Below are 12,096 nucleotides of genomic sequence, written 5' to 3' on the forward strand. Positions count from 1 at the left end.
AGAAGGGATACAGACCTACATTATGGGATTTCTGCAAGGATTAAATGATTTTGCCCCCACGTACCTAAAATTTAGTTGCTGTTGTTGGAAGGCAGCCTAGAGGGGGGTCCCTCTTGAGCAGGATCAGGAGTGAGGGCACTGGGGGGCAGGGGTGAAGGGAGATCAGACAGGAAGCAGCCACCCCCCTGCCCCAGCTGACGGGTATGGGGTCTATAGGATATAATGACTCATACCCCTCTGCATTCTGAACTGAGAGAGAAGTAGACACCAGAGTCAGATGCTGATTTTAAAAATTAATGGGTTTATTACTAGTAAAATTGCATTAGGACACACAGCAAGCACCCAAGGACGAAATAGGGTCCTTACTGATTTTCAGTCACCTACCTGGCTCCCAAGTCACTGCTCCCCTGGGGCGGGTGTGAGTGGTAGGGTGCAGAGAAGGGTGGTAACGCTTCCAACATTTCCAAGAATGGAGGGGTTTTCTTTTATGGGCTCCCGGGGGAACCCGAGGAGAGGGAAAGAAAGGTTCCCCCTGCAGCAGGTTCCCCTAACCCATGTGGGTTCCCCTGTGGAGGAGAGAGGTGGTCTTGTAGTCTCTGGCTGCAGATAGCTGTGTCACCACAGACACAGGGCACAGTATGGAATGCTCTGCAAGTCAGAGGGCCCACAGGCTTCACCCTTACTCCCCAGTGTCGCAGGTTACTGGGGAACTCAAGGTGAGCCCGCAGGAAGGTGAAGGCCACTTCATCCTCATAATCTGGGGTGTCATGGGTGGCTGATGGGGGCTCCTCCCCCTCCCACACTTTGGAGGCCGTCCTACCGTGCTGCAGTAAGAGGGAGGATAAAATGGGGCAGAATTAACCTAGGAGCAGTCCTCCCTCCCCCAGGTAGGATTGCCAGATTAAATACAGAATGCCTCATTAAATTTGAAATTCAGATTAACCACAAATAAATTTTTAGTACAACTATGTACTAAAATACCCTGATATTGCATGGGATGTATTTAAGTAAAAAAGTTCAAATTTAATTGGGTGTCCTTACCTTAACTGGGTGTATTTTTATTTGCTAACTCTGGCAGCCCTGCCCTGGCTCATCCCCTTCTCACACCTTCCCCTGAGCCCCTTACCCTTCAGCCATCTCCACACGGGAGCGGGGACTCCTCACAACCAGAATAGTTGAAGTGCTGTTCTAATACTTCCTAATTTCTTAAAATAATATGCTGTTTGTATTTGGCCTTTCTGATTGATCAAATTAATTGAACCAGTTTATCCAGAAAAATACACGAGGAAAGAAACTGGTAAATCTTCAAGACGGCCATAAGTGTCCAGATGTGTTCCCCGCAGGTGGGACTGTGCTGCTCTATGTTCCTCATCTGGTCTAATTTTCCTTGTGTTCTCTTTACAGCCAGAAGAAAAATGCCAGTCAGAGGTAAGGAACAGTGTGCTGGTGGGATTTTCCTCTATCACTAATATCGATTATTTCGCCCAGTGCAACCTGGAAATGGATTCCCAAAGCAAGTAACTCTGTCCTTTGTCATGTTTAGATTCGCAAACTCCGGCGAGAGCTGGATGCCTCCCAGGAAAAAGTTTCAGCTCTGACCACCCAGCTGACAGCAAACGTGAGTGCAGATACTGGGCGGGGGCCATCGGGAGGGGAGACGACCGCTGCTGCCCTGTAACCATCACAGCCTCCCACCCCGAGCACCATAGAGGCAGTGCGGTGTAATAAAACGGACATGGGCTTGAGCCTCATGAGTGTGAAGGTCAGCTCGACGCTTACGGGCTCTGTGCTTTGGGCAAATTCTTTGACCTCGGAGCCCACATTTACTTATCTGTACAATGGGGATGCTAAACCTCTCAGGGTGGCCATGTGATCGGTACCTGGAGTATATTAAGTGCTCAGAAATGTTAATTTCCCTTCCCTTCTAATTTCTGAAAGTTTTCACCTTAAGGGGAAAAAAAGGAAAATAAAAAGAAATGTAAGACTCCACAATAAATAGCTGACTGCTCTGTAATTATAATATACACAATGACGTGTTCAGGAGTCCCTGCCAACCGACATTCAATTCAGCAACTGTTTAAGTGCCAACCCTGCTCCGGGCACTGTGAGGTCAGCAGGAAAGCGAGCACAGTCACTCTCATCTTCATGTCCTTTCTCTGCTACAGCAGAGACAACGGTTTTGCTCTAACATGATAACTGTTACGATAGAGATAAAGGGAGATGGTTGCAGAATATATAGGAGGAAACCCTAACTCAGTCTTGTTGGGAGGGAGGAGATCAGGAAAGGCTTCCTGGAGGAGGTGACATCTGATGGATGCTGTGTAGGGAGGATGTTTGGGAAGGACAGCATTCTAACCAAAGAGAATAATTTGTGCAAAAGCCCAAAGTGAAGATCTTGGTGCATTTGGAAACTATGAGTAGCTCAGTGTAATTAGAATCTATGGCTTAGATGGGGAGAGGGGAGGCAAGAGTGGAGGGGAGAAGGAAGTGGGGAGGGAGGAAACATCGAAAAAAGACAAAGGTCAGGTCACCTCATGGAGGCAGAGGGTTTGGGCTTCCTACTGAAGTTAGTGGGGCCCCATCCGTGCATTTGAAGCAGAGCAGTGAGGTGGTCAGGTTGCTCTTTAGAAAGCTTCCTGGCTATGGTGTGGCTGTAGGATCAGGGGGTCAGAGCAGAGGCAGAGATCTCCTGCCCTCTGAGACCCGGCTGTAAGGGAGCCCTGCCACAGAGCCTGAGCCCGTGAGGGCTGAAGCTCCGACGGCAGAGCCTGAGGTTTTGGAAAGTGCCGAGGTGACTCTGAGGCCAGGCTTCCTGCCCAGGAGCGCACAGCCCAGCCTGAGACCACAGATGCGTGTGTGAGAGCCTGTCAGAAAGCAACCTGCCTGACCCCCCACGTGCTGTTAGAGTGAAAAGCAACTTCAGAACGTGGTCTTCCTTGGACCAAGAAGCTGAGTCAATACTCCGAATTAATATTTACCTGGGGTTTTTGCTCGGGTAATTCCCAACTTGTGCCCGAGTCTGCTGAGGAAACCGTTTCTCTTTAAAGTCTGCACATGAGGTGCCTGGCACAGCGCGCTAGGCCTTAATTTCACATTCGGTAATCGGTAACTGCTCTCACTATTGTTCATTTTCCTGAGCTCTCACATTTCTGGAAATCTTTGATTTTTTTCAAAACCCTAATGTCCTACGCCACTGTGTATTATATCCTTCTTTATCTTCTTTACCTTTCCCACCATCAGTAACACTCTCAAAAGAACGTCAGACATTGATGTGAAATCTGAATTTTGAGGCTTAGATCCTCAAAAAGCAGAGGAGTTTTTTTGGGGGTAGACTCTTCATCTGGGGAACCAGATGCATATATTTGAATCCAGAACCAACCCCAGACCCAGTGAGCCAGAGTCTCTTGGTATAATCCAAACCTGTGAGGTTTGACAGCAACCCCCTCCCAGGTGAGTCGGAGCTTCTCTCCTAGATAAGAATTACAGCTGTCAATTGCTGCCCCTTACTAATCAAAAAGTAGTAAGTAATTTACTTATCAGCGAACTTAGGTTAATTCCTCCAATGACCTCATGCTGCCCCAAGGGCCCTTACATTGGGCCATTTGGAACTCTGCTCTCTGTCCCTGAAGAGTCAGGGTGAGATCCCTTACATTATTATTATTATTCCAAAGTGTATTTTGTTCCTCACAAAAGCCATTGAATCCAGTATTGGTTTAAAGTCAATATTTAGTCTTACCACACATCACCGGCAGTGCTAACGTGTTTTATTGTCTGCCATCTTTCTCGTGGGCCAAGCTGTGTTTGTTTTTCTAGAATAAACTACTCAAAGCCACCTTCTCTGGTGTTTTCGTACCACTCCTGTTTGTTTTCCCTGGGAACGTGAGAGTGGTGCTTGACAGGAAGGCAGTTGTGTGGCTGGGAACCAGACTCAGAGCAGCCCCTCGACCGTATTTTCATAGTTCACTTGTGACACAAAGTCAGGCCTCTTGCTTGCCAGCAAAATGCCGTCCCTGGTGCCTCAGAGCAAGTATGGTTTCTTCTTGAGCCTGCAAAAACACTTTCACCAGCAGTCTTCTGGGGGTCAGGCTTTTGTGTCTGTTTTTAATTGAATAGAAAATAGGAATGCCCACAAATAGAATCGTGGGTGGCAATCAAATGCAGAATTGAAATAAATGGAAACATAATCATTTAAATGTAGCCTTAGAAATGCAAAGATAGGGGCTGGCCCCGTGGCTTAGCGGTTAAGTGCATGCGCTCCGCTACTGGCGGCCCCGGTTCAGATCCCGGGTGCGCACCGACGTACCGCTTCTCCAGCCATGCTGAGGCCGCGTCCCACATACAGCAACTAGAAGGATGTGCAACTATGACATACAACTATCTACTGGGGCTTTGGGGGGAAAAAAAAAGGAGGAGGATTGGCAATATATGTTAGCTCAGAGCCGGTCTTCCTCACAAAAAGAGGAGGATTAGCACTGATGTTAGCTCAGGGCTGATCTTCCTCACAAAAAAAAAAAAAGAAATGCAAAGATAGCTGTCCTTCTAGACATCCACGTCCTGGCCTATTTCCTTCATCCACTATGTGACTGTCTTGAATTGATTGGCTTTGGTTTTGCCATATTCTCCAGGGCAAACTAAAGCAGAACTCTTTATTTTAAAATGCAAAGGCATTTTCTCATTTTTTTTTTGGTGAGGAAGATTGGACCTGAGCTAACATCTGTGCCCGTCTTCCTCTATTTTGTATATGGGACACCACCACAGCATGGCTTGATGAGCAACGTGTAGGTCCACACCTGGGATCCAAACTCATGAACCCCCGGGCTGCCAAAGCAGAGTGTGTGAACTTATCTGCTACGCCACCGGACCGGCCCCGATATTTTCTCAATTGTTAATAGAGAGGGCATGCAATCAGAAAGAAACTAGCTAGTCCACTTGACACTTCTATTACAAGTGGTCCTGCTCCTGGCCACTTCCTACAGCTGTTGAGAAAAGACTCAACAGTTGATCCTAGAGACGTCTTATCCTCAAGTATCCCTGTCTGATGAAGTTAGTAACAGAGGCCTCTGCCTCGCTTCTCAGATCTCCAATCCTCAATTGGAATGTCCGCTGACCTTCCTCACAGCCCAGGGTAACGGCTCCTCCTCCGCCCACTCGTCCTGCTTTTATTCTTCACTCTGTGCATCAGTATCTTCTCCTCTGGAATTTTACAGCATGATCCAATCTCACTTTTTCCAAGACTCCCAAGTATCCCGCTGGCCCTTCTCATTCCTCTTGTAGCCCGCTGTGTATCCACCCACCCTTCGCCTAGAAACCCTCTTTGATCTCTCTGCTCCTGAGTTCTCATAGTGTCCTTTGTCACATTCTCATTCCCACACCTCTTCCTTTCCCCATGGTGTCCATTCATTCCTGTGTTTGGCAATTCCTTAACAGTTTATAGACCGTTTTCACCTGTATTGTTTCATTTAATGCTCACAGTAACCCTGGGAGGAAAATAGATCTTGCTCCCATTTTATTGATGAAGAAACTGAGGCCAATAGAATTAGATGACTTGTCCAATCTTTATTCTTGGTTTTAACAATACTGTCAGGGTCCTCAGTCAACCAACCAACATTTCCCCTACTGCTCTGTGGAAGAAGCGAGAAGCCTTAGTGTTGGGACACGAAGTTGCGTCTTGCCCTTGAAGAGGGCTGCGGAGAAAGCGGCAGACGGGAAAACGTCACATTTCTCAGTTCTAAGATACACATTTTTTTTTTCATGTTTTTAATGTCTCTAAAAAGTGGATGCATATTTTCATTGTAATTGGCAGCGTTTTTTAGAATGTCTTAGTAACATTTAAAGTAATGGTGCATCTGATGTTGTGTTCTAACAGAGGTATATAACAGTGTGGGGGTCCCCGGGGGAAGGCATAACTCCCTGGGGACACAGGGGAAGGTTTTCTGAGGAGGTAGCAGATGGCCTTTCAATGGCTTTTTATTAACCAGGATTATAACAAGCAAAATATGCCCGCCACTTTGTTCATTCCGTCTGCAAACATGCTCGCTGTGAGCCTCTGCTGTGAGCTTGGCGCTTGGTGAACAAGGGGTCCTGTAGTGTAGTAGAGACAGGCATATGTCAGCGGTCACAGGAGCACGTGTATGCTTGACCCTGGTACCACAAAGCCCATGTCAGCGTCCAGTGTGCTTTTGAGAGTGAATAGGAGGGAGCCAACCCAATCTGGGGGAGTCACGATGGCATGAGCTGAGATCTCTTAAGAAGGATATGTAAAAATTAGACGGAGAGGCAGCTGGGGAAAGAACATGTATAAAGGGCCTGGGTGGGAAGAAGCCCGGGGTGTTTGAGGATCTGAAAGAGTAACTAGAATAACTGGTCCCCAAAGCGTGGCAGGGAGTGGGGCTCAAGAGGCTGAAGAGGTCGATGGGCTGACCCACGTGGCCCCAAGAGGATTTCAGTCCTTAGGACCAGCACCCTTAGGCATCCTCACCTTGCAAGGTAATGTACCTGAGGCTGCGTCTTTCCCCTCCAGGCTCACCTCGTGGCAGCCTTTGAACAGAGTCTTGGAAACATGACCATCAGGCTCCAGAGTTTGACCATGACGGCCGAGCAAAAGGTAAAGCAGGAAGGACGCTCTTTTCCTCCCAGCTTGGAGTTAACAACAAACCTAAAAATTTTGCTCTCTTTCATTCCAGATAATTGTATAGATTTTGTTTTTTGAACTATTGCCATTGAATCGTAAAGAGTAGGTCTGTTGAGTGAAAATACGACGTAGATGGAGTGGTGGTGACTGCATCAGCAACAGATCCCGTCGTCATGTTCCACTGCTTTCATGTGCTTGTGTGTGCCTGTTAAAAATTGATGCCACTTCGTGTTTGAGGCAGAGGTTTTCTGGAACTCCTTCGTTCCCAACCTTCCTCTGTTGACGCTAAGTTGCACTTCAGCTGAACTCTGCAGAATGATTTTGGAATGATGGATATTTTTTTTTCCTGTTCCTCAGGATTCAGAACTGAATGAGTTAAGGAAAACCATTGAGCTGCTGAAGAAACAGAACGCAGCTGCCCAGGCTGCCATTAATGGAGTCATTAACACCCCGGAGCTCAACTGCAAAGGTAAAGGAAGAGACACCGTCTTCAGGCCAGCAACCTGCCTGCCTGCCCTTAGGAGCCTCCCCTGACAGCATATGATGCAACCTCCCTGTCAGAGGTTGGGTGTCAGCGTCAGTCAGACAGGTCCTGGGAGGCAGACACTTGCAATCCAGCTACTTCTGACCTTCCATCCTCTTCTCTCACATATCTCAAAAATGGAAGAAAATATATTTCTGTTGGCAAAGTGCCAAAGTGTTTCCCATCCCTTAACTTTGCTCATGCTTTGATATTTACGTATTGATGTGGGATAAACTGAAATGGGTTCATCTCTTATTTGTCCCGGAAAATATTTCTGAGTGAATTGGTTTGTCCTTGTGTATCTTACTTGTGAGAGAGGGGGTGGGCGTGAGGATGAGTTACCTCCTGCAGCAATGATAGTGACGGTAACAGTAGGAGCAATAATGATAGCTAACGTGGAGCACTCGCTGTGTCCTCAGCACTACGCTCAGGGTTGTAATTACTAATCATCTCGTTTTCTTTCCATGACACCTTATGAGTGTGATACTGGTTGTCTCTGCGTTGTACTGATGGAACACTGAGTTCCGGAGGCGAGAGTCGCTTCCTAAGGTCACAGAGTAGTAAGAAACAGAAGTGGGACTAGAACCCGAGTCTGTCTAGCTCTGGAACCAGTGCTCTTAAAGACCAGGCCGCAGGTGTAGTTCTGTGCTCACAAGGAAAACTGTCTGCAGAGTTTATCTGGGAATCGCTGCAGTGTTGTTTCTGGTATCACTGTTATTTCAGAGATCAGGCTTCCTGAGAAAGCGATGATAGAGTTGAAATGGGAAGGATTAGCAAGAGCTGGCCAGGCAGAGTAGAGGGAAAAGAGCATGAAAGGGGCTTGGCATGTCCAAGGGGCCGAGAGAAGGCTAGTGCAGCAGGAATGTCGAGGGCAAAGGGGAGGTGGGGGGCTAACAACATGGGTGACCATTGCCACAAAAACACGTTTGAATGTCAGAGCTCAAGAGAGCTGGTGTTGGGGCATTCTCTCTAAGCCGCCTCTGTTTTGTAAAGTGGAGAGAGAGAGGCCTCATTGAATTGACCAAAGAGGGCATAGCACCTACCTGCTCAAGGACCTTAAAACCAGCACTGGGGAATAGAAGGTGATGTCTGGTGAGAATTACCTCGAGTCCTCGGGTGTGTGGATTTAGGCGTAAGGGTCGTTCCCGGGACAAGGCGTGGGCTCACGGCAGCAGCTGCTGACATCCTGCCTTGGGCCTCCAGGAAACGGTACCTCCCAGTCTGCAGACCTGCGCATCCGCAGACAGCACTCCTCTGACAGCGTCTCCAGCATCAACAGCGCCACCAGCCACTCCAGCGTGGGCAGCAACATTGAGAGTGATTCCAAGAAAAAGAAGAGAAAGAACTGGGTGAGTGTACATTCAGAGACTCTGGGTGCTGACTGACAGAGTCAGCCTTGGAACCAACGTCCACCAGATACAGCCCAGTCTAGCTCTTAGCTTCAGAACATAGACCTTTGGGAGGAGATCCAAAGAAGTAGCTTGTGGATAGATTTCTACCGAAATCATGTTGTGCTCAGTCAAACACTAGGATTTAAGAAATGTAACTATCAACATGTAGTTTTTCTGTTTCATGAGACTTTATGTGAAATACTCATCTTTCATTTCATATATGTGTTATTTCTTCCTCATCGTATGTTGGCCACAAAGTTCCAGGTAGAGCAAAGTTACTTTTAAGTGGTTTCTTAGTTAGTTCCAAAGTATTTTTCTGAAGTGTGTATTACTAGCTATCCCATCATTAACCATAATCCTTGTCTGTTTACCCAATTGCCTATGATAGCATTCAACCAACCTCTCTTTGAAAATTTTTTGACGGTGTCCTGTAAGTAAAAGTTTAATAATGTAGACATGAGCAGTTAGTGAGTTATTCTAAACTGGGGAGTTGTACCTCAAAATGGCAAGTTTAATAGACCCAGTCTCCAATGCAGTGTTTCTTCATGTTTCCATAATCTCAATGAGCTACTTGGATTTCTGTGTAGTGGAATCTTAAACAGTTTTTCCCATTCTCCTGGAAAATTCCACCCCCCACCTCCCCACCCCCAATTTTTGGTTCTGCTGTTGAAGCTGTGGAGTTCTGATTGACGTTGCTACTCCCTGCCTTCAGTGCAGGGAGGTCCCAAGTTGATCTGAAGTTGGCCAGTGCTCAGAGGGCCACATTCATCAATGCTGACAGCATCGTGTTTTCATAGTAGCTTCAAAGTCCTCATTCATTCCATACACTTCTCACTCATTTTGTGTATCTTGGATGGGTGGCGAGGTCTAGTGCTGGAGGAGATGAGGATTTAGTAATTTTGGTTATTGATGACTTGCATTGGAGGCAGGCTAAAAGGCCAGTTCAGTGTGATCCTCTCATCATTCTGATTAAATTTTTTCTTTAAATTACTAGTGGTTTTTAGTCAACTCATTTGCTATGACTTAAACAAATAGAATTAATTCATGTTGCTGTCTCTAATATGCTGTTGATAAATATGGTCCTATTTGATTATCAAAGTGATGAGACAAAAATTATTTTCTAAGAAAAATAGTGATTATCTATTGCTTCAATTCAACAAATAAAACTTGTTTATTTTGCTTTAAGACAACTCTTGGTTATCAGTGCAATTGGGGAGGATGGATAATTGGCATCCTCAGATAATCCCAAAGCTTAGTTATGTAGAATCTCTGTAATCTCCTCTTCCACCTGGCATTTTACCAGAGGTAGAGGCAAGGTTTTAGGTTGATGGCTTGTGTGCCAAATCCTTCTGTTTCTATGACTACTCTCTGGAAATAGGATCAGAAGTAGGAAAGGGGAGTGAAATGGGATCTCGATTTGCCCACAAGCTGAATATGCAGTTTGTTATGGATGAAACGTTGATGGGAGAAAAATCCCATTAATTATTTCAGAATGGCCCGTTTTCTGAATTTATAATGGCTAAGAAAACCTCCAGAATATGTTTTCAGAAGAAAAAAAGACTTTAGAAAAAGGAAATTACTTTTTAAAAGACCTTTTTTCAAGACAAAGCTTTATTTTTCGGCCTAGAAAAATACATGCTTATCATGGCTTTCAGAGAAGACATTGCACTTTAATTCTTTATGTTCTCCTTAGAATTTTCAGATCCATCTCATGGTTTGGGAAATTTGTCATATACCAGTTTCTTTTTCCCAATCTGGTTAATAAATTTCTCAAAAATATCCATTTTTTGAGTAAGAAGTGAGATGGCTTATTCCCTGCCTGTATTATATTATCTTATGTGTATACCAGGACAGCAGGGACTCCTAAGGAGATATAGTAAAGAGCTAGAGAGCCATGTTGGGACCAGCAACAGTGAAGCTACCGTTGCTGAGAATAGAAGACATGCCAAAAGTAATAATAATAATAACAATAATAATAAGGCTTAGAGAGATGACTGAAAAGAGGCAAGAAAAGAGAGAAGCATAGGAAGGTGGGGCAGTCATTTCAACCAGACAGAGGAGCTGGAAGAGCACGGATTGTAGGAGACTTCCAGACTCACTGTTCCTTTCCTTTCATAATGGAGGAAGATGCCCCTAATGCCTTGCAAGATCCGTGATCCTACTGGAAACCTCCTCTGTGTGTGGTGTTTATTATTAGCCATGTCATGTCTGAAAAGTCCGAAGCTTTCCCTGTCACTGGCTTTCTCTGTTAAAAATTTGTCTTTTTTCCTTCCCCTTCCCCATTTTTGCTTGCGTTTTCTCTGGCAGGTCAATGAGGTAAGCAAGACCAACGTTAATATCAGATACCAAGCTAACCCATCCATTGATATGACTAACCTCATCCGCATCCGTCACCATGTCTGAGCATCCTGCTTTGTTGCTGTGTAACCTCATCCTCCCGACATCCATCTGCTGAGCCAGGCTCTGTCTTGCTGTTGGCATCTAGTCTTGAACCAAGAGTAGGCATGGAATGTTACCCACAGGTCCGGTCCTTTGAGCTGTCAGCACCAGATAACTCTTCTTCCCTTAATGCACTGATTCGAGAGAGCTGTTGGGAACCTTTATCTTTGGTGGGGGGGATCGTGGGAGAATTAATTGCTGTTTTGTCTGCATGTCTCTGTTTTGCCAAGGCCTAAGCATGGATTGCAGCCCCTGCCTGACTGACGGTCTTGTCTGTTCAGTTACGCAGCTCCTTCAAGCAAGCTTTCGGGAAGAAGAAGTCACCCAAGTCGGCGTCCTCTCATTCAGACATCGAGGAGATGACAGATTCTTCTCTGCCTTCCTCACCAAAGTTACCACACAACGGGTCCACGGGTTCCACTCCGCTGCTGAGGAACTCTCATTCCAACTCTCTGTAAGTCTGTTCGTCGGGTCACTCTGGTCAGACGACATCTTTGGCCCCTAGGAACCCTCTCGAATTAGAATGGCTAGGAGCCCTGTTACGATGTAACAGCTCCTTGGGATCCTTTTTGTCCTGCTTTCATAGGACTGGGCCTGTTCTTTCAGGGGTTTAGGACTGGAGAGGTGGAAAGAGAAAGGAAACTTAGGTTCCTGTTCTGGTGGCGTCAGTGTGGATTATTAGCTGGCTGGCACTGGGCAAGTTGCTTAAGCTCTCTTTGTTTCCATTTCTTCATTTGTCAAATTGGGATAATGGTTGTCTACTTATCCTATTCCAAGGAATGAACAAGATAAATGGATGTGAGAAAGCTACGAACGCCCTGCTGTGACGGGAAGACGGTGTTATAAGCGTTGGCAAGTTTTGCTGAAATTCTGGTTCATTAGGGTGACAAGGCTTAGAGAGACTATGCTTTTCTCCTTTGATCAAAATTTGGTGTTGACTCTTTCTCTGAGGTCAGCACTCAGAAATTGGAAGTTTAAAAAAATGGAGATTCTATGACAAGTCTCTTTACCCAAGCATTGTCCCTTTCGTGAAATGATTCGTCACCATGAACTCCCCACGTGAAAATTAAATAAATCATTTGTGCAGAGCTCTTCCGGAATGCAGCTGGTTC

General features: G+C 45.9%; 1 protein-coding gene across 4 annotated transcripts in view; it reads left to right on the plus strand.

Annotated features, from left to right (window-relative positions):
- NAV2 (neuron navigator 2) overlaps positions 1-12,096 on the plus strand; it is a 710,120-nt gene that overhangs the window by 664,920 nt on the left and 33,104 nt on the right. For all 4 annotated transcript variants that reach the window (XM_058546129.1, XM_058546130.1, XM_058546128.1 and 1 more), the window contains 6 exons: positions 1,405-1,428; positions 1,544-1,618; positions 6,521-6,604; positions 6,989-7,100; positions 8,358-8,503; positions 11,266-11,438. In XM_058546129.1, the coding sequence (XP_058402112.1) occupies positions 1,405-1,428; positions 1,544-1,618; positions 6,521-6,604; positions 6,989-7,100; positions 8,358-8,503; positions 11,266-11,438 (614 nt within the window). The remainder of the gene's footprint in view (positions 1-1,404; positions 1,429-1,543; positions 1,619-6,520; positions 6,605-6,988; positions 7,101-8,357; positions 8,504-11,265; positions 11,439-12,096) is intronic.

Source organism: Diceros bicornis, chromosome 7, assembly GCF_020826845.1.
Source record: "Diceros bicornis minor isolate mBicDic1 chromosome 7, mDicBic1.mat.cur, whole genome shotgun sequence".
Classification (NCBI taxonomy): domain Eukaryota; kingdom Metazoa; phylum Chordata; class Mammalia; order Perissodactyla; family Rhinocerotidae; genus Diceros; species Diceros bicornis.